Source organism: Chelmon rostratus, chromosome 8, assembly GCF_017976325.1.
Source record: "Chelmon rostratus isolate fCheRos1 chromosome 8, fCheRos1.pri, whole genome shotgun sequence".
NCBI classification, from domain to species: Eukaryota; Metazoa; Chordata; class Actinopteri; order Chaetodontiformes; family Chaetodontidae; genus Chelmon; species Chelmon rostratus.
Genome location: NC_055665.1, coordinates 4,981,450 through 5,006,716, shown reverse-complemented (window position 1 = coordinate 5,006,716; position 25,267 = coordinate 4,981,450). Strand labels below are relative to the sequence as shown.

The 25,267-nt window shown below is 43.9% G+C and overlaps 1 protein-coding gene across 9 annotated transcripts in view; it reads right to left on the bottom strand.

The window, feature by feature from the left end:
- Nucleotides 1-792: 792 nt before the first annotated feature.
- The window catches only part of LOC121609936 (DNA-binding protein SATB1), a 61,377-nt gene continuing 36,902 nt past the window's right edge, over nt 793-25,267 (bottom strand). For all 9 annotated transcript variants that reach the window (XM_041941734.1, XM_041941739.1, XM_041941738.1 and 6 more), the window contains 4 exons: nt 22,339-22,410; nt 21,576-21,731; nt 5,255-5,461; nt 793-3,477 (listed from right to left, as the gene is read on the bottom strand). In XM_041941734.1, coding sequence (XP_041797668.1) covers nt 2,848-3,477; nt 5,255-5,461; nt 21,576-21,731; nt 22,339-22,410 — 1,065 coding nt within the window. In that variant the 3' untranslated portion in view covers nt 793-2,847. The remainder of the gene's footprint in view (nt 3,478-5,254; nt 5,462-21,575; nt 21,732-22,338; nt 22,411-25,267) is intronic.

Below are 25,267 nucleotides of genomic sequence, written 5' to 3'. Positions count from 1 at the left end.
TATGATTTCTATTTTGACATCTGGGGAAAGTCTTTGAAGTGTGTTTGATACCGTGGAGAGCCTGCGAACAGCCTAATGGAGACGGAGTTTTAAAAACTGTTCTGTGCCTGCAAGTCTTCTCTGAGCAATCACCCATGACACCCACCCGTGGTGAAACTCCAGTGCTCAGCACAGAACTGGAGCTGTCTGGTTAGGAGACAGCGATTATGATCCTTTTCAGCTTGTGATCCATTAAAATGAATCCACGTCTGCTGAAAACTCTTCTGCAGCTGTATGCGGACGCTGGGTTTTTGTCCTCCCAACCCCTTTTTAGAGATATTTTCCTTAATTATTCAATTTAAAAGTTTTTTAAAATTCCCTTTTCCCCGTAGAAATCATTTCAGAAATATTCTTGTGACCACCTCCAAGATCGACAACCACAGTTATAGAAAAGTATTAGCCATCTGTGTGGAAAAACCTTTTGTAAGGCGGAGGCAAATATGGCTGATCCTTAAGAAAACAGTGATAATGAGGAGGAGAATTAGCCGGAGTTCCTGTTGTTTGTCGGTGCCTTCACCTCTGTTTGTCAGTGAGTAAGTCGCTTGTAATGTCAAAATCAGGAAATAATGAAGCTTAATGGTGCCTGTGTTTCTTTTTTTTACCTCTTGACACGTGTCGGTGCACCTCCTGATCTCCACCTCTAACCAAACGATGAGCCCCCACCACCACCACCACCACCACCAGCGGAGAACGTTTGACAAGTCTGTATGATCTGTTTTATGTGATTTTCTTTTCCTTTGAACACACACAATGTTACACTCTGGCTTTTTATTCATGAAAAAAAAGAGCAGAACATCAAGGGAACGCCGGCCAAGGCTGGCTGGCACATATAGCAGGGTGTTAACAGGTGAGGGTAATTTCCTAAAGGTGCAGACACCTGGCCTCACCTGGGGTTCACAGCAAGGTAAGGACACCTGTGCTGTTTTATATCTTTACTCCCTGCAGAGGGCTTTGCTATTACAGGTGTTCACACCTAACATTTATTTATTTCAGATTTCACAGGTGCTTCAGATACACTCAGCAGTAGAAGAGCTCAGGTACAGTCGGTTTGAGAGGAAGAGGCACGACAGAACGTTGATTTCAATTTTGTACGGCGAGCTCTTGCACAAACTTCAAATATATTTACAATAATAAACAATCAATGATTCATAAGATGTGATATGTACAGTTATTACAAATAACGTGTTCAGTGACTGCAGCTGAAGGAGTCGGTAACTGGAGCCGATGATCTCTTAGCAGTAGATTTAAAAACAATTCACATCGTTTCGTCTTTCGTTCGCAGAGGAGAAAATCCCACTCTGGCGTCAAAAGAGTCTGGTCAAGTTAATGCCAAGAAATCTGTGGTACAATACAAACAGTTTAATTGTGTAATTAACAATCAATAACCACTTCTAGTTAGAACATTTCTGCAGAAAGGAACCGAGAAACACTTATAAAACAGTCAGTCGTAACAAAATAACTGGTGTTCTCATTGAAATAAACTCATTAAAAAATGAAACACTTTTATACAGAATATTTATACAGGAATAGCTTTTTGAATTGGATTGTTAACCAAAGGAAGACACATCGCAGACATCGATTTTCACACAGATTGCATATGTTTTTCTTTCTAAGGTGTTCTATAGGTTAGTCATTTTACCTAAGCTTATTTGCATGATAGTAAAAATTGCATACAACATTAATTGTGAAGCTTGTAGCATGAGTTGGTTGACGTACAGCACTTTTTATAGGCAACCTTTAAAGCACATTTCTCCATTTAAAACGTTTAAGACACTTTTTGTTTTTACTGCCCATCGAAATTACATTTATAAATAGAAAAAAGATCGGTGGAATTTTAAAAAAGCTCTACGCAACATAAACTTAAAAAAAAAAAAGTAATTACATCAGAAACACTGCATGAACTGCAAATAAATAATGTTGGACAACATAAACATGGTGTAATTCACATTTCTAACTGTGGCGATTCAGAAAGTTACAGTGACAAAGGTTTTGCAAAATAATCTAACATCGGCAGTGCCGTATAGTACAAGGCATTTGTTGGCATAGTTTCTTTAAGACTGTATTTTTTTTACAGTTACAATATAATGTCTATATATATATATTTATATTTCCTCCCTAACAAATAATATGTAAAGACTGAGCTATTCTCGGAGATTCACCTGGGCTGGGTGATCGCGTTCCAGAGGTTGGAGTGATCCATAATCACATTATGCGCTTTTTAAAAGAATATCTGATCTGCCAGCAGGCTCCAGACTCGATACCTCATAATTAAGGCCTTGTCAACCACTTGGTCCTTGATTTCATTTGCTATTTTTTTTAAAAAATCCAGTTAAACATCACGTACGTAAACACCTATCAAAGTCCTAGCAAACTCCAGGGGGACTTTTTTTCTTTTTAAATATAATCAGTAGCTCAAAAAGATAAAGTAAGTCAGTGTAAAACAACAGACAGAGTGCAGTCAGCAAATATCCACGGCAACATACTTAGAATAATTTTTTGTGCAGATTATTTAAATGATGCATCAGTCTTTACAGTGAATAATACAAGTTTTACAAAATCCAAAAAGTAGTACTTGAGTCTGAAATGGGCTCTCCAGTGTGTGAACACTCACTTCACATAGCCTGTCAGTCTGCAACTGATATATATAAACACTCCTCATATAGTCCAGGCGCAGTACTGATTAAAAACACTACTTTTCTGTATTTGCGTGTGTGGTGGGTCTGTGTCGGCCGGAGCGTTACGTTTAGCACAGTCATCAGTCTGCGTGTGTGCACAAAGAAAAGTCGTTTGGACGGTGGGGGGGGGGTCCTACTCCTTGGCCTCGTGTTCCAACTCTGACTGGGCCTCGGCGCCTCGGGCCAGCTGTTCTTCCATCTTGATGGAGAAGATGGTGCTGTTGGTCTGCGTGCTCTCGTCCAGCTCCTTCAGCAGCTCTCCGCTCTCCCTGAAGTCCGTCAGCTCCTCCTCGAAGGCCGAGCTGCTGCTGCTGCTGCTGGTGTTGGTGTTGGCGGTGGCTGCGGTGCCGTTGTTGTTGTTGTTGATATTGGGCTCCTTGAGCGCCTTGGCTGGGTGATTGACATAGAAGCGCTGGTTCTGGAAGAACTTGATGATGGTGAGCTTGGGCAGGTCCAGCTGTGCCGACAGGGTGTGGATGGCCTCCTCGTCGGGGTACAGGCCTACGTCCTGGATGAAGCTCTGCAGGATGCCCAGAGCCTCCAGGGAGATCTTCCCTCCGCAGGTGCGGGACTTGATGCTCCCTAGGCGGCTGCCCTCGTCCTCCATCTCGGCCGGAGAGGCGGTGGAGGGCTGGCGAGGTGGCAACCGGGGGCCGGTGGTTGGCTGCTGTTGCTGCAAAGGCTGCTGGGACAAAAGGGGTTGGGAGGGTTGCTGGAGGGACAGGGAGGGCTGGTGCTGCTGCTGCGACTGGGGTGGCTGAGCCTGCAGTGGGGAAAAAAAAGGGGACGAGAAAAGAGACGGGGATGTTATCAGTGAACACTTATCGGCGCCTTAATAAGGCCTTTCATTAAAATCAATTGAGTTGTGAGGAAAAATGGGCCCGCTGTGTATAGAACAGGCTCTTGGTTGAAGGAATTTTCCATGTAATATCTCATTGAATGTAATCAGTTCTGCAGATATGATTTTTTTCCCTTTTTTGGTAGTGGGAGATAGTGTCTCTCATTGTGGGGGTAGAGGCAACAGCAACACACTGGCAGACACACACACACACACACACACACACACATACAAACTCAAAAGACACAATCAGCCCTACACACAGTGGGAAACTGGCCGCTCTATTATAGCTTCTGCTGCTTATCAGGCTCTATTGCCAGGCAGTGATAAACAAGCTCCCTGTGCACAATTCGTGTTGCGATGGTCTGGCTGATTTGCTGCAGTGTGAGAATGCTATCGATGGCTTTCACTCTGCCGTCAGAAGCCCGTTAGTGTAAACACATGACACATTACTCGTAAAATGTCTCATTGTGTGGTTGGAGAGGGAGTGAGTGGGCAACTCGTGGTCCCTATTGACCCCGCAAAATGGGTGCTCTTTTATTTTCATTTCTGAGTCAGACACTGTAGAATAGGTGTTTCATAATCAAGTTTGCAAAACAGCACTTTGCAGGGACTTTGTTTGCCAGCTGCATAAATGCACCCAAAGATGTGATTTTACCGTTCCAATATTCTGAGCTATGATAGTTCTTGTTGAGCAAATGGGAGCTAATTTGGCTAATGTATCGTGTTAGTAAAGGACCGGCACAAAATATTTAAACACTAGTCTCTTATGGACAGTGTGGAACTGCACCATTAAATCAGCAATAATTCTATTTTATCAAATCTACAACCATTTTTGTTTGCATGCAAAGTGCACAAAATTCCCTCTTTCCATATCTGCTGCTGGATAACATTCGTAAAAGAATTATTTACTGTATATCCAGCGAACGGCAGCCTTTGTGAAACACTGGCCATGTCTCCGAGTAACCAAATAACTAATCAACCACTCGGCTGTGGCTCAGACTTTTAATAGAGGTATTATTGTACTTCATTAAGATATTTGGACCGCTATCCGAGCCTGTGTGTTATTCTGTATTCATCTGCCAGATGTCTTTCATAAAGCAGCTCTTTTAAATAAGTTCAGGCTAATGATATCTTAGAAAATGGCTTTCGCTGAGAAGCAGGAACTTTTAAGTGTTGCTGTGTTTCTAATTAACGAGAATTCATAAAACTCCAAAGTGTTGTTTATTACAAATTCCTGGAAAATTAGTTAAGATTAAATAAACGAGGGGAAAATGATGTTTTTTACTTATTTGTTTTCGATATGAAACTTCATAGAAAGTAAGAAAATATGCACAAATACAGTCAGCAGAGTTTTATTAGGAGAGCGTTTGTTTCTGTGTCTCATTATCATCAGCATTTCATCCACAGGTTATTTTCACATCAGATCAATTGATCATTTATAAAGTTTTTAAAAGAGAGAGAAAAATCCTGATCGCAACAGCCTAAATCTAAAGTTTACGTCCTCAAATAAGACAAAGGAAGCAGCAAATTAACAATCAATCAGTTTGGAAAAAGCAAATGTTTGGCATTTTGTCAAAGCAGTCGCTGATTTACTCTGCGCTCATCAACTAATCGATTAATCGATTAGGTGGCACACACACACACTATGTTCTGAGCGTGTTTGCAGAGGCAGAGTCAGGACACCTGCGGTCACGCTCACCTGTAGCTGGTCAGTGGAGATGTGCATCAGGTGCGACGGCCGCTCGTTGTGGTGCTGCTGCCCGGCGCTGCTCTCCTGCTCGTAGATGGCGTCGCGTTCCACCTGGGGGAGGCTCAGGAAGCGGCGGATCATGGAGAGGTTCTCCCACAGCGTCCGGTTCTCCGGGGAGGGATCCTCCTTCCAACGCAGCAGCTCGCAGAGCCAGCCCTGAAGGGAGGATTATAGAGGGAGAGAGGGAGAGAGAGAGAGGGGGGGGCAGGTCAGTAAAGCATGGTGTTCAGACTCAAATGTGAGGCCTAATTTTAGGCCCCAGAGTACAGAACACAGTGGACCAGTTTTATAGTGTTTTACCAAAGAGGAGAACCAGATCATTAAATCTGCTTCTTTGGAGTTAAAATAGACATGAGTAACAGGAAGATCTGCACACCTGAAAGCATCAAAGTAGCGAGAAGAAAAAGATCCAAAGTAACACCATTTCAAATGATTTAAGTAATTAAAATGAATGAAAAAACTGTTTTGCAAAAACACGTTCCAGTACTAAAATAAACCCACATAAAAATAACACACACACACACACACAAAACAGCGCATTGTTTCACAATAGCTGCGCCTGCAGTTGGTATGTTCTCCTGCCACAGCCGAAGATGAAGATGTGAATTAGCCAAGGTCAAGCAACACAGCAGGAAGGGACGATTTAACGTGACGAGAAACACACACTCGCACATTGTGCGGCGCTCCCGGGAGGAAGACGGGGACTCCCATGTTTGAATCACTCCAGCAGAGGGCCATGGAAGACAGAGCTGAGGAACTGCACAATCCCAAGTGCTTTATTTCATCAGCACAATGGGAGCACAATGAGTGTGACCTGAGTGAACGATTCAATATGACACCGAAGGACAAAAGGTAGCGTGAACTCACTTGTACTTTTATATATTATTTTTATGCAGTAAAAGCCGCACAGAATCACACATGTGACAAGTACAACTGAGGTATCAAGATATGATCATACTGTGTTTATGTTTTACAGAATATTATTGTTTAAAATAACAGTCCAAACCAAACTGTAATTAAAAACTATCAAAATGCTGATGGTTTCGTTTTATATGTGTAAAAAGCTGTTTCTAGTGTAAAACCTCCCATTACAACGCAGTTAATATCACTTTTGAACATCAATTCAAGATAAATTTAGATCACGTTTTGCATATGTTGGCACAGTATATGAGAAAATATTCAGAATATGTTGATTTGAATGGAGCAGAAGCGATTAGTCAACCAAAAGATAATTTTGGTAATCGACTTTTTCAGTGGACTGAGGTCAGGACTGGGATCAAGTTTAGATGAGCGCTAACTGTTGTGGATGAGAGGACTATAAGACAGAGTTAGATGTTATGGAATGAATACAATGAACAGATGAATGAACTTCTCACAGTTGCTGGAAGTCAAATCACGACTGTGCAGACAGAAGGGCTCTGCAGGGGCCTAAACCTCAGCAGGCCAGTGTGTGTGTGTGTGTGTGTGTGTGAGAGAGAGAGAGGGTGGTGGGACATAACACACTGCGGTGGGAGAGCGAGGAGAAGTGTCGGTGGGTGGGGGGGTGAAGTTGTAGTGAATCTACAAGAGAGCTGTAAAGGGACAGGAGTGGATGAAGAAGGAGGGACGGTCGGGGAGTGAAACCAGCGAGGAGGAAACGCGGCGTCAAAGAGGAGCAGCGAGGTGTGTGAGTGTGTGTGTGTGTGTTACAGAGGGCTACTCGCTCAGCCGGGTCTGTCCTGGCAGCGTGACAGAGCGGCGCTGTAATCTCCCGGCCAGTGCGCGGCAGCACCTTTCATTTCCACAGGATTACACCGCGCTGCTGGTCCGCACACAGACACACACACACACACACAGACACACACACACATGCATGCATGCACACAGAGGGCAGAGCCACGCCGCCACACTGCATGCAAGAGATAACTCAGCAGTTTGGTTGTCCCCTGTTCCAACTCCTCCCATAAGCCACATCAAACCCAGGAGGGGTTTTGGAGGAAGCCGAGAGGGGGAGAACGAGAGAGAGAGACGCATAAAGAGGGAGAAAGAGAGAGAGAGAGAGGGAGGAGGGCGGGTAGAGGGGGCCATAAAGCCTGCGTGCCCACCTTGTTCCTTTGCCACGTTTATTGTTGCGTTTTTAATTTGCATGCAGAGGGATTTGGACGGCGCTCCAGTTGGGCTGTCTGTGGTTTCAGCTGATTCGGTAGTGAGGGAGAACACACACACACACACACACACACACACACACACACACACACACACACATCACAAAACACAAACAGACGCACACAAACCACCACACACCATCTTGTCAAAGCCAGAGAAACAGTACCCCGGCCCAACGATGGAGTAATCCAACTCAAACACTCCCCAAACCAGCAGGATTAAACCCAAAGTAGCAGAGCCAATCAAACAAAGGCACGACGTGAACTCCATTTCAATGCCAGGAAGTCCATTTGATGAAATAAAGTACAGAGAGTTTATTAGTTCACAAGTGTGAATGTTCGTTTGTGTGGCTTTTTTCTTTTTTTTTTTGTAACTTTGCTGCCTGCATTTCGACAGTTTTCAGAGCTGATATTGAGCTTTTACAGAAGAACGTGAGCTAAACGTTATGTGACGCACGTCAAACGGCAGCTAGGGCCGCTCCCGGCCAGCACTGTGGACAGTGGACAGTCAGCATTTTCCATGGCACTTTCAAGAGCTTTGTTTGTGTTTGTCTAATTGCATTGCTTCCACAGGCCAGGCAGAGGGAGCGGGGATGAAGGCGGGAGAGGCGGAGATGGTGAGAAATAGAAAGAGAGAGAGTGAGGGAAGTTAGCGATTTGACGGCCTTTTTGCCAGCAAACTTTAAAAAAAAAATAAGTGAAAAAAGGGGCATAATGAATGCATGAAACATTTTTTTTTCTACAATGCAGAGAAGCATGGAGTTTATTTCATTTAAAACGTATAAATATCAATATTCTTTACTAAGAATAACTAAACCATCAAGATTTTCTGTTCAGCATTCAGCATTATCATACTGTTGCAAATCTGTTTTCCCCTTTTTATTGTTTAACACAATTTGTTGAGCCTCTCCACCGCAGCTGACAAGCACCAAGCGCTCTTGATTGGATCATGTAACTTGCTGCCCCTGCTGCTAAAGTGTTCCAACACGGTCCAGAAAACAAAAATCTAGGGCTCTTCAATCCAGTGTACTCTGTGTTTTGTTGAAGATCATTAAGGGCTCTCTATAAATAAATAGAACAGGTAGCGCGGAGCAGGCCTAGCTGTCAGCCAACACAGAATACAGTTCACACTCTCTGTGCTCCACTACAACTCCTGTTCAGTCCTGCTTCAAACATCATAGCCTCAGAGCACTGCAGACAGGAAGTCTGTGACTGATGAGATGAGACACATCAGAAACTTTGCTTTATATATATATATATATATATATATATATATATATATATGTATATATGAATGCAGGAATGTAAGGTTAAATCTCACACCTCTCATCAAACCTCACTAAACAAAACCACAGGCAGCCATTTCCAGCAAACCATCTCAGACAAGCCGGCAGACAGCCAGAGTAAATGAGAGTCTGGCTAAGAGGAGAACAGCGGACTTATATTGGTCAGGATACTCGTGTTGCTCTGTGTCTGCTGGATGACACAGTAGACAACTGTTTGCTAACACGTTAGCCATAACAACTTCATAAGCCGATGGTGTATGAGCACTATTCTGTCAGTTTAGTGGTCAGATCACTTAAATTATTCTATTTTTTTTTTCTTACCGCTAAATGTTAACTGTGGTGAAAAGCCCTTCAACACAGTCTGAATTAGTCAACTGTCAAAAATTAATCTTCAACAATTTTGATTCTTCAGCAAGAATATCACTGGAAATGGAGCATTTTTGAATTTTGGACTGTTGATCGGACAAAATGAGGGATTTGAAAACGTCAGTTTGAGATTTAGGAAGTTCTGATCAGCATTTCTCTCTATTTTTTATATTTCTATAGACAAAATTATTATCAATCAATCAAGTCAAATAATTGACAGAAAAATTGATAGGAAAAATTATTGTAATGGAAAAATTATCATAATTCTGACGTTTTATAGACTGTCCAATTAATGGATTAATTATAGTTGCTAAATGCACATCCACATCCACAGCAGATGACATTCACTCATGTATCAGTGTGCACCTGGTAGAAAATTATCCTGCAACTGCTAATAGGTCTGCAAGTATAACAGCGATGGTATTAGAGATCATCTAGTGCTTATTTTTTAACAAAGAGCCATCAGTTGCTACACACAACAGTGTTGTGGCAGATTACAGCACATCAATGTATTTTCCCCAACCTAGATTAACTTAGACCCTGTTTCTGTTTGGCATTGATGTGTTTTAGGAGATCTGATCGCATGCAGACAACTCCGTTCACACCAAGCATTACAGTGCGTCTCCAATAAACCACCAATAAACCTGTACATCATTTCCATTCACAAAGGCTGTGTTGTTGTTTTTAACCGGTGGCTGAACAGTAGGCGCCAACATGCTGGGATAAACAGATGCACAAAGAAAGACATAATTTAATGTATGACATTTGCCAAATTTCTAAGAAGGCCCAAATACTTCGTCATGTATTTGTGATGGACAGAGTTTCACAAAGTTTATAAAGTTTCTCCTAAATCTCACAAAATTGCACAATTTTTCAAGGGAGTCTGGGGACCTGAAGGTATGGCTTACTGAGAAATCTGACATGTTCACCACCAATAAAACGCTGTCGTCTTTCATATATTTAGTGTAAATGGTGAACCCAGTTAAAAAGGCAGCTAAATGTTGGCAGGAAAGGTTTATTTTTAAACACAGAGTAGCCGACAGCTCACGGCAAACAATCATACAAGGAAAGAAACGTCTTAATATGTTGCATTTAAAGTCTGATTTACAAGAAGTTTCACACACGAATGATTGCGAATTTGCTGTCGCCGTAAGTTTCTCTTCACTCAACAACTCTCCAGATTGCACGTTTTTGTTTTTCCAGGATATTGTGGCGAGTAATTCAGTGGTGAAATCAGTTGAAACAGTGTGTCCACAAACATCTGCTGCATATCTTGGCAGGTAAGCGTCACAGTGAACCAATTGGAAATCAGACAGCGTGTTTCATGTGTACTTACATGTACACACTGCTAAAAGAGTGTGACCATATGTGGCCCAGACTGCCTCTGAATCTGGTCTGAACGACTGGATCTCAATGGGTCCTCAATACAGACGTGGGTGTGTTCATGCCTGTACTTAAGGTCGTCCACTTGTGATGTGGTGTGAGGTGTAAACAGGCCCTTAGAACCCACAAAGTAGAAAACCAGTTTATTCATGATGCTAAATAGACCTCTCAGTTGAAATCAGATGCTGCAAACAGGTTCATCGAAGCAATAAGCACTGACAGCCATAGGATTATCTTGCTATGTTGGCACACACCTGTGACAATATTACACAATAATCCGCTGCCTCGAGGTCGTCGTTGCTTCATTATTAATTAGTTTAAAAACAGCAGGACTAGCAATCGAGAGCCACCAGCCTCTTCTTGTTTTACAGCAGACACAGATCTGACCAGAGGCTCATGAGGCTCTGGGGTCACAAGGTGCCAAATTAAAAGGGTAATAAACTCTTCAGCGGGCTATTGTATAGTCCTGGTATAAATAGCAAACGGGTGTTCTGATAAAAATATTTTCCTCGCAACACAATAGTTGAATTCATGCGTGAGATTCACCCAGCTATGCAATGTGGTACACCGTGTATGTGAGTGCTGCAGTCACAAGCTGCCAATAAGAGCATAGGCCTGCTCTGTCAGAGAACAGCATGGTATTCACCGCCCAACCTACCCACCCATTCACCCATTCAGCACCAAACTACCACTGCTAACGCCCCCAACATGGAGGCTCAGAGGAACACAAATGAACAACTGGCATTGCTGTGAGACAGGGGCAGCAGACAGACAGACTGACAGACAGAGGGACAGACAGGTCCGTCACACGGCTTGGCCGACACCTTCCCCATAATCTCATTTGCTTGTTATCAGCCTCATCAGGCTGACCTCGGCCACCGCAAAAATAAATAAATAAAATAAACCAACAGATGTCCATCAATTTTCCATTTGAGGTTTTTTTCCCCCTCCTACCTCGGATTACCGCCTGACCAAAAATAACGCCGCAGTTTCAACCCCAGGAACAGACTGAGTGAGTCTATCCAGTGCTATTCGGATTTGGACAAAAAAAAAAAAAAGAGGCCTCGATGACACATCAAATAGTGAAGGAAAAAAAAAACACAGATGAAGAAATGATTGCCGTCATTGTCGTGGCGGGCTGGTTGGAGGACAGGACTGTTTCGGAGGCAGCCAGACAAACCTCTTCTGTGTCTGAACAAGAGAGACAGCTAAAAGTAGGGGGAAGACAATGCATTATTGTCTTTCCTCCTCCTTGAACCTGGCAGAGGCCCAGCACTGGCAGACAACACTGTGCAGATAAATGCAGCCGATAACATGTTCCTCCTCCCTGAGCAAGCCAAACTGGCGGCTGCACGTGCACGATCGCCGCCGCGCAAGGTGATGTGCGCTGTGTTGTAAAAACATGACGCCATTGGTGGACGCCCATCTGCTGACGACAGTGGAGTGTTGAAAGGTTCCTGATGCTCGGGCATATGTGGATCTCCCGCAACAATAAGCAATAATTGACTGCACCATTCAGGGCCAGACTTTTCAGGGGAGAATAAGTCTTCATAGAACAGCTCGGAACAATCTTTGGCATACTGTGAGGAAGATAGGGCGATGAAAATGGGGTCAACGGCCTTATTTGAACTGCAATGGCAACTGGAGGGACAGTAAAAAAGTACTCATTGTACCCTGCAGTAACACCACAAAGTCCTATTTATTTGTCTATTTGTGTGTTTATTCAATTTCTCCTTTAGCGTCTACGCAGTCGGTGAAAGCTGTTTGCTCATCATGCTGTGCAGCAATTCCTTTATACACTGTGTGTTACAGGGATATCGTGAGCAGCGGAGTGAGCTAATACCTGGTGCCATTTGTACCAAGAGATAATGGGTCAGGTGAGCAAGGGCCCAAACTCCCACCCCAAAAAGTCTATTTAATGAAGGGACAAGTGTTATCCACATTCATGCTCCTCTGTGTGGTGTTGTGTTGGCCCGACCATCGATGCTTAAAGCGTAGGAGTTAATTTATGTTTCCATGTAGGATTTAACCCCTTGATTATTGTGGCACCGCTGCAACACTAGATAAATAACGATGGCTATGTTGTGCATTCATTATATACCCCAAGTAATCACGTTTGTATTGTTTTATTGACTCCGCGATAGGGAGATGATCACTGCGAGGGTAGGGTTTGCACTAAAAATGACTGCTAGCAAGATCTTAACATACGAATTTGCCACACTACAAAGAAGAGGAAGATTACTGATCTGTGCATTCATTATATATCCAAAGTAATCGTGTTTCTTTCATTCACTTAGAGCGCAGTGAGGGGAAGGTTTGTGCTGGATATGGCTTGGCTAGATCACAAAATACTCATTTATGTAGCGTTATAGAGAACAAGATTACTAAGCGTTCGTCAACATGCTCCATGTACATCTATGTGTTTTTAAGGAGGACCATGTCAATGCTCCGGGACATCTGAAACAGCTCAGTGCAGAAGCATAACTCCAAACCAGTGACCCAGCTCAGCCCAAGCTCACCTCTCTAACAGCTTCGCCAAATACTCGACTGGAAGTCAACGACAGAAAAGAGCTCACAACACAATAAAGGGTTTGCACACATTGAATAGCATGGCTGGAAAGAAAAATAGAATTTAAAAAAATGTTGAGCTCCTTTATACAAATAAATTTTTCTAGAAATATGTTCTTTGTTCACACGGTTCTTCACAAATGGTGACCCAAGAGTGGAATTTATTGTTAGGCCGCATTTTTAGTTCCTTTATCTATTTACCCCGCCGATTCCAACCCACATGCTGGTCCTAAGCGTTCATGGAAAGCATGCTGCAAAACAGATGGATCAAATGGACGCCTTTTTGAAATGACAGATAGGCCCTAAGGACGGTTGGATCTGCGACCACAGTAATGGGTGATGAAATTTCTGGTTCTCATATGTACCAACGATGAAGCTGCGTCTCTCTTAAGGAAAGCTTATGAGGATTAAAAACTGAGTCACCTATATCATTTGAAACTTGCCATTAAAAAAAAACACCATTTTTTTTTTGTCATTAAATAACGACTCTGATGTCTTGTCAGAGTGGATGCCTTCCAGATTGTGGTTGCCAGATTGTGTCACTATCCTCTTATGTGAGGATGTCAGAGGCTGAGCTTCAGGAGAGAAATTTGCCAGTGTGAATCATACATGCCAAACAATTAATCTCTATTTGAGCCGCGACATGGAGAAGTCTTAGCCAAACAGTGAACGTTTTCTGAAGAGGGGTCGCGACCTCTCCAGATACAATAAGCGAGTTGACAACAATAACAGACTGACAGCTAGCACGACACACATTGTGGAGGCAAGGCATGACTGTGCAGGAAATGGCCCTCTCTGTGTCAGCACTCGCTCCCAGAAACAATACCGACCAGTTTTGTGTGGCGGTTTACGTCATGGCTGCCGAACCAATAAAGTGTGCAGGGAATTTTCAAGCAACCAAATAGAGGCAGATGGAGCATAAAGAATAGCCAAAGGCAAATGACCAGTCCATCTAAAATGGAGCACATTAAACATCTGTGTGGTTACAGTGTTTTTTTTCTTTTCCTTTAACTGCACGTTTTGTTCTTTTGCAGCAAAGTTGTTCTTCACACGCAGCTGCACACAACACAGTAACAGTAATATAACCTGGGAGTTCCCCGGTGCATGTGTTGGATTCTCAGCAGCCTTGCTCAAGAGCAGGACAGGAGAGGCAAGTTCGAATATCTACAAAATAAATGGCGAGAATGTTTGAATACGTTCCGCGTTTGTCCACAATACTATTTGCAGGCAGCACATTTTATCTCTTAAGAATGTAAAAATTCTCTTTCAATTTCAATTGATATCACATTTTTGTGAAATTGCATTGCCTTTGTCCACTAAAGCACTTCAGATTGTTCATGTGTACAAAATGGCTGAAAATCAAGTCACTGATGATGCTACAGTACATGTGCCTCTTTGTATCAAATATTAGTATTGCTGAAATTGCACCATAATCCAGTTTAGCCTGGTGGTGGGCTGATATTTGGGTACCAGCACTGTCTGCACGGCACACTGAATGTTCAAACACTGTTCTCCCACCACAAATTTACCTCTTGTTTATAATCTTCTCTGTTCAATACTGTCGAGGCAGATGGAGGATGAATGCACAGAAGACAACAAACACACTGAAGATGAACCGGAGATAAACAACGACGGCAGCAACATTACAAACACAGAAAGCACCTACATGGAGTCTGATTCCATCAATTATAAGAGCTTGATTGAGATTTAATTCAAAGCTTGGGTTTAATTGCTAATATCAAAGCACAATTAAGCTGATAAATCATGACTGATCTTATTGAATTAGGGATTGAAATAGCGGAGAACCTGCAAATTGTCTGTGTCAGCTAAATAAGTGTTCTTAATTGGCCTACAAGTTTGCTTCAGATACTAATGAAACTGAACAAATTTTCAAACCCAAAAAGTGTTCTGAAATAGAAGTCTTCGTATGCAGTTGTTTATTCAGTGCTATGGTTCAACCTGGAAACTCATCTTGAACTTAAAATAGAGTATTTACACAAGTGGCAACAAAGTAAACACAAAATCTCAAATGTCTCTCTGTACGTGGCTGAAAAGGCAACTTGTACGTCCTCCTTCTAGCTCAATTTATGCGGCATATCGTAAAAATAGTGAGCGCAGAACAGACAGAGTGATGAGGATGGAAGAGTCGGCCTCCCCTTAGAGAGAGAGAGAGAGAGAGATTAGGACACAGAGAAGAGATTGTGAAAGACAGAGAGAGAAAGAGAGAGCAAATAATGCTAGCAAAACCAAGTGCACACAAGCACCAGCACGAGTACTTGGATAGGTCCTAATATCTCCCCATGCAATTCCCCCTCACTCAGTCACACACACTCCTGCATGCACACACACTCACACACACTCTCTCTCTCTCTCTCAGACTGCATCTGCCGGAGCTAGTGGCTGTAGTTAAATTGAAATATTTCCCGGCGTGTGTCAGAAGCATGCAGAATGATAATTATGACAGATCTGATTAGGCGGGCCGAGTCGGGCGGCTCCGGGCTGCAGGTGCGACCTTGTGCATTCCTGAGTGTGTAAATAAAATTAATTACAAGCGTAGGGGGCGCGCAGCGCGTGACATCAGCGCGCACAGGGGGGACTCCCACGGGGGGCACCCTAATGGAATATTTTCCCCGAGTCTAATAATACAGTTGGTATTGACTTGAGGTAATTAGGGGGATCATTAAAGCGCTTTTCCCGGCGTATTTGCCTGCCTGATCAGATTAGTGAGAATGGGCCTCAGAACAAGCCCTGTGTGGTCTGTCAGGAGAAGTGGAGACAGTGGGAGAGGGTTAGCTTGCGAACATTTGGAGCGAGGAAAGAGCTAGCAAAATGCTGTGCCTGTCAGTGGGACAGGGGTAGCATTCGCTAACAAGCTAGCACAGGCTAAATAGTGAGGTGGCTTGTAGGATAAGCACTGGTTAGGCCTTGAACTATTCATTGAGGTCTAGAGAACTATTAGAGAAGAGTCTGTTCAGTTAACTAGCAAGCTGGCTAACACCTGCTCCACAGTTGAAAACATTCGTCATATAATAATGCATCAGAGGTGATGACGAAGACACAATTCGGAGTCCTGACAGTCGGGGCAGACTCCTAGTTTGGACTGCAGGCTGGGAGGCAGGCGAGGAGGAGGGAGTGGGTTGTGCAATTGGAGACAGATGGGGTGAGAGGTGGCATGTAAGGCGTAAGTGAGAGAGATGGCAAGAGAGACACTAAGTGCTCTGGGCATGCTCAGTGAGACCCTGGGCTCCTGCTAAGAGGAGGAGGGTTCGATGAAACAAGCAGCGGAGAGAAAACAGGCTGGTGGGAATTCCACTGTCCATTACACAATAAGAGAAAGGCTCATTTCAGAGGGAGGGGAAGACTTACCGTTTGCAAGATAATTCATTCGCTAAATTAATTATTCAGACAGCTGGGTCTCCAGTTCAAGAAATTGTGTCTTTAATAATAGAGAAGATCTGGCCTAGCCTGTTTCCCATGGCAACCTAATAACCAAGCAGGCACAGGAGATAAATAAATAAATCAATTAATAAACAGTCACGGCCCTTTTAGATCCCTTGGGGTTGTGATGTGCTCGCTCTGATCTGGCTAATTTGAGGGAGAGAGAGGTGTGGAGAACAAAAAATGAAGACATCTTGATACCTGCCCCGCCACAGCGAACAAAGTCCAACTCATGAAAAGTGGAGCAAAATTCGAGTCGCTCCATCACATCGCCGCTAGCAATTCCTGATATTGAAACGTATCTGATAACATCGTCGCTGTATCAATTTGACTATCCTAAGGTGCCATTTAATGCCGTTTGTACAGAACTCGTCATGCAAAACATGACTTCTAACAGGCTGACCCCGAGCGGCTTCTCAGTAACAGGCAAACCTCTGAACGGCCGCGATCTAGAAACAGACACCCAAAAGGTCAGCCATCTGCCCCTCTTGTTAAGCAGCCATTGGATGGAGCAGAGTGAGAGAAGTGGGGTGTGTGTGTGTGTGTGTGTGATGTGTGTGTGTTGTTGTTCTGCTCTGGTTAGGTGGGTCATGTGCCAGATATCTGAGAATAAAGCGAAGAAAAGCGTTCGAGCCCCCGTAAACCATGAGCGACCACGAAGCAGATTTCACATGTAACAGGGAATTAGTCATCTTCCAAACATGAAGTAGCTACAGTTATTCTGTCACTCTACTCATATCAGCATCCCCCACCCACCTCCACCCACTCCCCCACCTTTCCAGACCAACAAGGCACCATCACCACCCTCACAACCCCCCACCCTCCACTCCAGGGACTGCCGTGCCAGGCGGGCGCAGGGTGACAGATGGCATACACCAACCTCCCCCCTCACTCTCCCCCGACTGCACCAGCCCCCCTGCCCGGCCCCCCCGGTGGCGCAGCGGCGGACCAGATCAGTGCCATTCTGTCTCATTAGAGCCTGGCTAATTAGCGTAGCCTCTTCCAGGGGAGAATGAGCGAGTGAGAGAGAGGCAGAGAGAGAAAGAGCGATGAGGAGAGAGGGCGGTGTTGGTGGCGGTGACGGGGGTCTGTACTCTTCTGGTCATTGAGGAGTCGGAGGGCTTTGAGCCCTGCAGTGCGCCGGGCTCCCAGGGTGCTTGTTTTATGACAGCAGGGACTCTGATTCTATCCGTTGCGCAATTCCTCTCAGGAAGTGTCGGGGATGTTTAGACATAAAAGTCATGTCAAAGGAATGCCCCCAACCTGCTCCACCCCACCCTCAGCTAACCTCCCGTCGCTCAACTGAACGCTAGCCGTCCCCTCTGCCAGGCTAGCCAACACAGCAAGCCTCCCCTGCTAATGTGAATGAAAACAAAGCACAGTAGCTTGCTGGAGAGAGCTCTAGCCCTGTTGGGCCAGCTAATAATGCTGATATCAACTCGGCTATCCAGATCATAGCCTGCACCTCTGCAGGCTAAGATGAAATGGGCCGTTTGGCGAATATAGCTACTTCTGGCAGTGTCATCCCTGGACGTGAACCAGTAGCACGCAGATGTTTTCTCCAAGCCTGACATCTCCTGAAGCTAAATGGAGATGGAGCATTCCTGGAGCATTTGATCAGTTTGAATCACTGAGGAATGGATTATGAATAATGGTTCTGATTTTATCAAAGAGTAAATGTAATATCTGTCCTAATAAATCAGAATGGCTGCATGGATTACTTAAAAAAAATACGTATGCCCAGACTTGAAGTGAATGGCGACCATTAATCTGATAAAGTAATATGGCTTGGGAGATTCACTGCTCTATAGTTACTATGCTGAATATGTGGCAGTAAAAGAGTGATTGAAATGCAACATTGAATATGTGAGAGAGGAGGGGCAGTTAAAGGGTGGCTGAGGCCTGCTGTGGTTACGAGCCCTAAGAGAGGACAGGATGGCTGCGTTCCAGGAACCCCCCAAACACGCACACACCAACAGACGCAAACATGCACGCTGAAATGTGCCTGCACATAAACCATATTTGATGCACAGAAACTACACATTTATATACAGTATATGCACACACTCATCGTGCACCGACGAGTAAACTCCTGTTTACTCCTTTTTTTTTCCCCTTAGAGGAAGACTACTGCCTATGACCTCCTTCAACTCCACATCTCTTATTGCTCTCCTTTCAGATCTCCACGCCCTTCTTCTTCCCTTCTCACTGTATCATCTGTCCGCCTGTGAATGAGGCAAATATGCTGCACACTAATTCTAAATGCACTAAGACCCTCTACATAGTCCACATGTGCCCGCACATATGCAGGACTGATACCAACGGATCCTGGTCACCTGATCCTGTGCTTGCGTCAGCATGCTGGGAAATCCTAAGCTGAGCTGAAGAGGCGGAGGTTGAACTGCACACCAAGCTGCCAGGATGGTGCCAGGCTCAGTGATGAGGCCTCTTCCCCGCCCTCCCCCCACGATTATTTCCCTGGACCCCATATGGGCATCCTGCCAGTCCAGCCCATCCTCCATCCTCATCACCAACCATATCGACACTGCACTCCCAACCTCAGTACCAGCAGTCTCTGCTGGCAGAGGGTAGCGGGGTAGTGGTTGTTTTCTTCCTGCAAGGCTGCAAACCTCTCTGGACTTCAGCTGCCATTTACAACATGTCATTTAAATAGATATTTTGCTTCTCTGCCTGGCTGACACACTATAGAGACCCTCATGAACAATGAACAGCGACGTGCTCAGCACCCAGTGTCCTTGTGAAAATTTCCTTTCCCAACAAAAATCTTCTGGTCACATTTAGTAATAATTTCTTTAGTTCCAGCCGTGGCACAGATTCCTTCATGGAGCAAGCAGAAATGAGAAGCTCACCTGTGCAGCAATTGAATATTAATGAAATGACATGTCTAATATCAGGTACCTTAAACCAGCATCACCTCACCTACCTCAGGCTGTTGTTAATAGTGCCAACACAAAAAACTGCTGCTGTTGTTTAAGGTTGAAACTAATGGTTATTTCTATTATTGATTAATCTACAGGTTATTTTCTTGATTAACTGGTTTGTCAATAAAATGTCAGGAAATTGTGATAAATAGATAATAAATCAGAATTTCCTGCAGGTTGAAAATTCAAACTGCTTGTTAAAATAAATAAGTTATTGTCTTGTCTGACCCAAACGTGTCCAATAGAAATAAAACAGCAACTGAGAAACAATGACAACAGCTGCAAACGCTCACGTTTAAGAAGCTGGAACCAGCAAAGCTAAAGTGACTCAAATGTTTGATTGATTTAGCAAAACAGTTCTAGATGAATTTTATGCTGATCAAGTAATAAATTAATTAACAGGTAATTGCTGCAGCTCTACTGCTGTCAACGAAATATAACATGGGAGTCATACGGCCCCTGTTATATTTATGATAGGTACAAAAGATACAACACTGAGGGAGACATTTCCACCCATGTTGTTGGACTGATGTGAATTCTGGGAACTAAAATGCAGTAGAATTGTCTGCCCACGGCAAAATAAGTAAAAGTACAATCTCTCACGTTAAATAGAAAAGCAAAAAGGCAAATGCTGGATTTTAGAAGATTTGTGTGTTAACAGCAACTGAAAAGTGGGTGCAAGTCCCTGATTTTCACAGTTCAGGGGTCCTGATGGGGAGGAACGGGCCTGGCCTTGCGGTGCCGGTAGCTGTGGCGATGCCGGCTGGGTAGTAAGGGAGGAGACCAGCTGCCCGGGGAGCGCCCATTACGAGATGGAGCCAGAGATAAGTGCTCTCCCAGGCCCCCTTTCACAGGCATAATTAGCACACTTCTTATCTGCTGCTCAATTCACATTCACACCCGCCTGCCATGAATGGAACGTGAAAGAGAGGCAGAAATCGGGGGAATGAGAGAGGTAGAGGGGCAAGACAGAAAGATGGGAGTGAGGTGGAGAAGGCAGGGTGGAAACCGGTTCCCAGACAAACCTTCATTTGAGAAGAGAGAGACATGTGCGAGTTAATGCTCCGACCGCCTCGCTCTCCCCCTTTCTCTTTCTCCATCCTTCCAAAGAGTCTTTGAACTCCTTAACAAAAACAGTGGTTTGTGCATCAAACTGCAATTTGGTAAAACAAAGCTATCTGGGGGTATAATCATCCTAATCAGCAAGAAAAAAATAAAGCCTTTGCAGATATTTCTAGATTATTCCGCCCTTGGTGATCTATTTCTCCCCCCATCTTCTTCATCAAGCACAATTGTGGAAATCTTCCCCACTCTGCCTCCGACAGACACACGAAAACCTTTAATAATAAGTCCTTAGTGCTACATTTTTTGAATTACTTTTAATAAAGAGTTAAACTGGTGGTGTGTGTTTTTCCCCTGTTTCCAGCACACACAAGCTTGCACTGTGTGAGCGCCCTGCTCTCTGGGAGAAGATAACAGGGGCCCCATCGTCTTACTGAGCGCAGCTAATATAAACAGGTTTGTTTGGTGTTGAAACAGTGTCGGCTGCTAAACTCCAAACCCACAATAGAGAGGACATGTGTCATTATGTCGATAAATCATCGCAGTGATGCACAAGGTTTGTTGGGGTTGGACAGGTTTCTGCTTCTTTGCCTTTATCTGTATGATGGTATGTGCATCTAGTATCTATGTATAGGCTGCTTGTGTGTGTGTGTGTGTGTGTGTGTGAGTGTGTGGACAGTCATGAGCGAGTATCTGTGCAGGTCAGAAATTCAGGTTTGGCTAATGGCTCGTCAGTACTGCAGTAAGAGCTACTTTACAAAGTAATATCACGTAAAATGAGTAACAGCTTTCATACATTATGCTACTCTTTATGCAGAAGTACGTAAACGACATCCTTGTTTTTTGTTTCATGATATTTTTTTAACTTCACTGATGAATAAAGAAAGAAAGCTCTTTGTATTTTGTAACTCAAGCTTGAACCAAAATGGTCAATTAAGTTTTCTGGAGGGAGACAATAACGAGAACGCCAACAGAAAACAAAAAAAAAATGTTTGGATATATTGGCATCCGAGCTTTGGACAAGCAGCAAACGTTTCTCCGTCTTGTTTTGTTTCGTGAGGCGTTCAGTGTGTTTTAGTACCTGGCTCTTAGAAGCAGCCACCTTTGCGAACAGCGCCTGGGAGACTTTGGCCCTCTTCATCTCCTGCTGGATCTCATCGTAGATGGAGGAGTTGATGTTGAGGATGCAGCTCTCGGTTTTGCCGTTCCACTCGCTGGGCAGAGGCGACGGTTTGACCTGGTTAAAGGAGTGAATACAAGGGAAATTATGAAAAATCCCACACAAAATCAGACACATTTTCCATTTCAAACTCTAATACTTGGTCAGATGTTGAATTCTCCCAGTTACACTAGTTGTGTGCATGAACTGGGTCATCTGAAGATTATCTATTTTAATGTTATATGATAAGAGTCATGAGTGACGGTTGGTACACTAAATACCTTGCATGTACATTTTTCACTTTATTTTTCCAGACTTTTTTTTACACAAAATTAGGTTAAAAACACCAACAAACCTCTATTTGGCCCGAATCTAGCTATCAACATTAGATGTAATTAAAAAAAACTTTGTAAGAGTGTGTTATTACTATTTTCTATATGTATCTTTAGCAATTTTTGGAAGTTTAACTCATCAAATTGCTAATATTAGCCTTGAACTTGAAATATAAATTCAAGTCACACCTGTTACTGTTTCTTGCTACACAAACATGCACATACTGAAACAGCAACGAATTGCATGTTGGGAAACGACAAGCTCTCGCGTGTGTATTGTCTATAAGATTGTGCGCATTCAGATTGATGGTTTTGGTGGTAGAGGAGAGAGGTGGGTGGAGTTATTTGCTCACAGGGGAAATGCCCACGGGGATTCGGGGATTCCAGTCCTCGGGCCTTAGGCTGTTGGAGTCTTCCCTCCGGGGCTGCAGTGTCGGGAACACAACACAACGGTACTTATTCAGGCTCACATGAGAAAAAATAAAGGTAATCTGGCTAAACACAAGCATACACACACACACACACACACACGCGCGCATGCATGCACCCATCTCTCTCACACACACACACACACACACACACGCATGCACCCATCTCTCACACACACACACGGCTCCAGCGTTACTTTGCTCAAAAACACTTAGATGTGTTGTATGAAATGTTATTATTCTTATGTCAAGCTGGTGATTAAAAAATAAATGCAAGTCAAGTGAAATCAAATCATCTTCATTCAGCGGCTTGTTGCATCTTGACAAAAATCCTTTGACAAGGTAACAAGTATCCTAATAAAAGCATTACCCAAGAACCATTAGCATATGAATCATTCCATACGAGCCCTTTTGAAAAGAGGCATCGACAGGGTTGGGTGTGAGTACAAGTGCACGGCATTCAAGTAAACCATAATAACACCAACAGCTACTAAATCATGATACAGCCTGTGTTCAAAAACATATATATTCAAGTACTGGTCTAGACACCTAATACGAGCTCCTGTAGGTGTTAAAAACATAATCGTGAAATTTGTGGTGAAACTGGAATGTCGGAGCATTTCATCCTTTGGGCCTTTCATCCTGTTTTTTTTTTAAACGCCAGCCCGACGTGGGCTCGTCAGTCTGAGCGGTAGGTTACCATGTCAAGCTAATTGTTAAGGCTGGGACGTGCACTAACTGGCTTTGGGGGAGTTGAGCCGACCCATCAGCACACGTGAGAGAAACATACCTCTGCATCTGTTTTTACGAGGCCAATAAAAACCCTCCTCTGTCTCTGGCTCAATTGCCACCCTGGCTGATTTATGTGCCTGAATTCACACCGCATTGCTCCATAGGAGAGGCTGGCAGATGGCCAGGTGTACGAGTGCGCGAACGCGTGTGTGTTTGCGGCCGTGCGTGCGAGAATCGCCCTGTGCAGGAACAGGTCTGCGTGATAAATGTCAATGGGTTTAAGTCACACAGGTGAAGTATATTGTGCCTTAAGATATTCTATTGGTGTGCCAACACTATTCTGATGTGATGTGAAAATAAAAACCACAAACCAGAGGCTTTGAGTTTTGGGTCATGTTTGAAATGGTTACAGATTGTATGCAACGTAGTAGTCATTGTGTTTATTGTTCAGCTTGCAAGTCTATTTCTGTTTTGTTATGCACCTCCACAGCTCTGTAAGCTGGTCTCAGATGTGCTAAAAGGCCCTCAGTACATTCACTCTAATTCAACTAATGTGATTATTGAAAATCTAAAAACCCGTAGTTCCAAATCCCTATCTCTGCTTCTGGGTTGTTAATAAAAACATTAACAGTGGGCTATTATGCCAAACAAAATGTGCAAAAGTCCACTCTGTAACTCTGAATCTCTGTGCTGCACTGACACAGCCTCTGATTGTAAAGATGAGCTGTGAACTGCTAAGCGGCCCTGCTAAAGTTCAGCACCGCTGCTTCAGAATGCAACTGCCATCATGCTGAGCCCTTTCAGGGGGAGGCTCCATTTTGGAGATGGGTGGGCATGTGCCTGTCTTTCTTTCCTCCTCGCCTAAATAAAAGCCAAATCTTCGCCGAGGACTGGACAGAGGAAGCCTTTGTCCGCACCTCTCACCTCCCAGATGCAGCTGACCGCACTTCAAATGGGCTTAAGTGGTAGAAAGTTGCCACATACCTTTCAAATGAGGGACACTGATTTGCAGTGAGGGTAGGAAGTTGTGCTGTGGTATGCAGGGACAGACTAAACGATGTTTGATCTTTCGTGGAGCTTGTCATCACTGAGTGAGCTTTATTTTGAAAATGGGAGGGCTGTTAATGCTGCCTAATGCATGGTAAAAGGTCAAAATTAGCACAAAAAATTATCCATCATTTGTGCACCATTCTCACCTGTGTGGTGAGGGCGGGGATGATGCAGAGCTCATTTACATGCAGGGAGAATGTAAAGTATGTTCTCTAGTGCACACGTTGACAGACCAAATGGGCTTTTATTCATTCCACGTGTTTCCAGACAGGTTGTAGCCTGATACAATGGAGGGGAATGTGAGGTGTGTGACAAAACAGCGTGCTCGGGTGGTGCTTGTACGCATGCTTGCTGACGTCACATGTAAACAAAGAGCGCTAATGAGTGCAGTGCATGAGTGTGTCTGTGTTTGTCAAGTAGAAATGTGTGTAAATCCACACAAAACGTAGATACATGCTGTTTACGCGCTAACAGACATGGGACGTCAGGGAAAAACACCTCTTGCAGAGCCTTTCGGATCGGGCTGACGTCACTGGGTTCGTTAAACATGTCTAGCATCAGTCCGTGACGCCATCACAACCAGCAAATCAAGCTCATTAAAAACACTCCAAGCCTGCTTTCGCGCCTGCAAACCTTGACTGCACCGAAACACATTCACACAATACCAAGAATACCTGGAAACAGCCAGCTAAACAGTTCACAGGGCTAGAAATAATCACACATCTGTTTTTCTGTGATGAATGAATGCAGCCTTTGTCATCTCTCGTTTTGCTGCATGCTTTCTGAACTATGTCTGCACTTTTCCTCCATCCAATAAAGAAACTATAACTGCTGCTATCAGAACGTTTTTTCACAAACGTCTGACTTTGTGCAGAAAGTCTTGTTAGTTAAACAAATATTTCTCTGTATCAGTGCAGCTCTGAGGAGAGAAATTATCTCATGAACCCTAAATGGGCAAAGCCAATAACACAATTTTTTATTGTCCATGTTAGCTAGCAGGCAAACTAGATATGGTATGCGGTGGCCTAGGTTTGGATTTGGCTTCCTTTCGAAGCTACACTCAGGGTCCCAC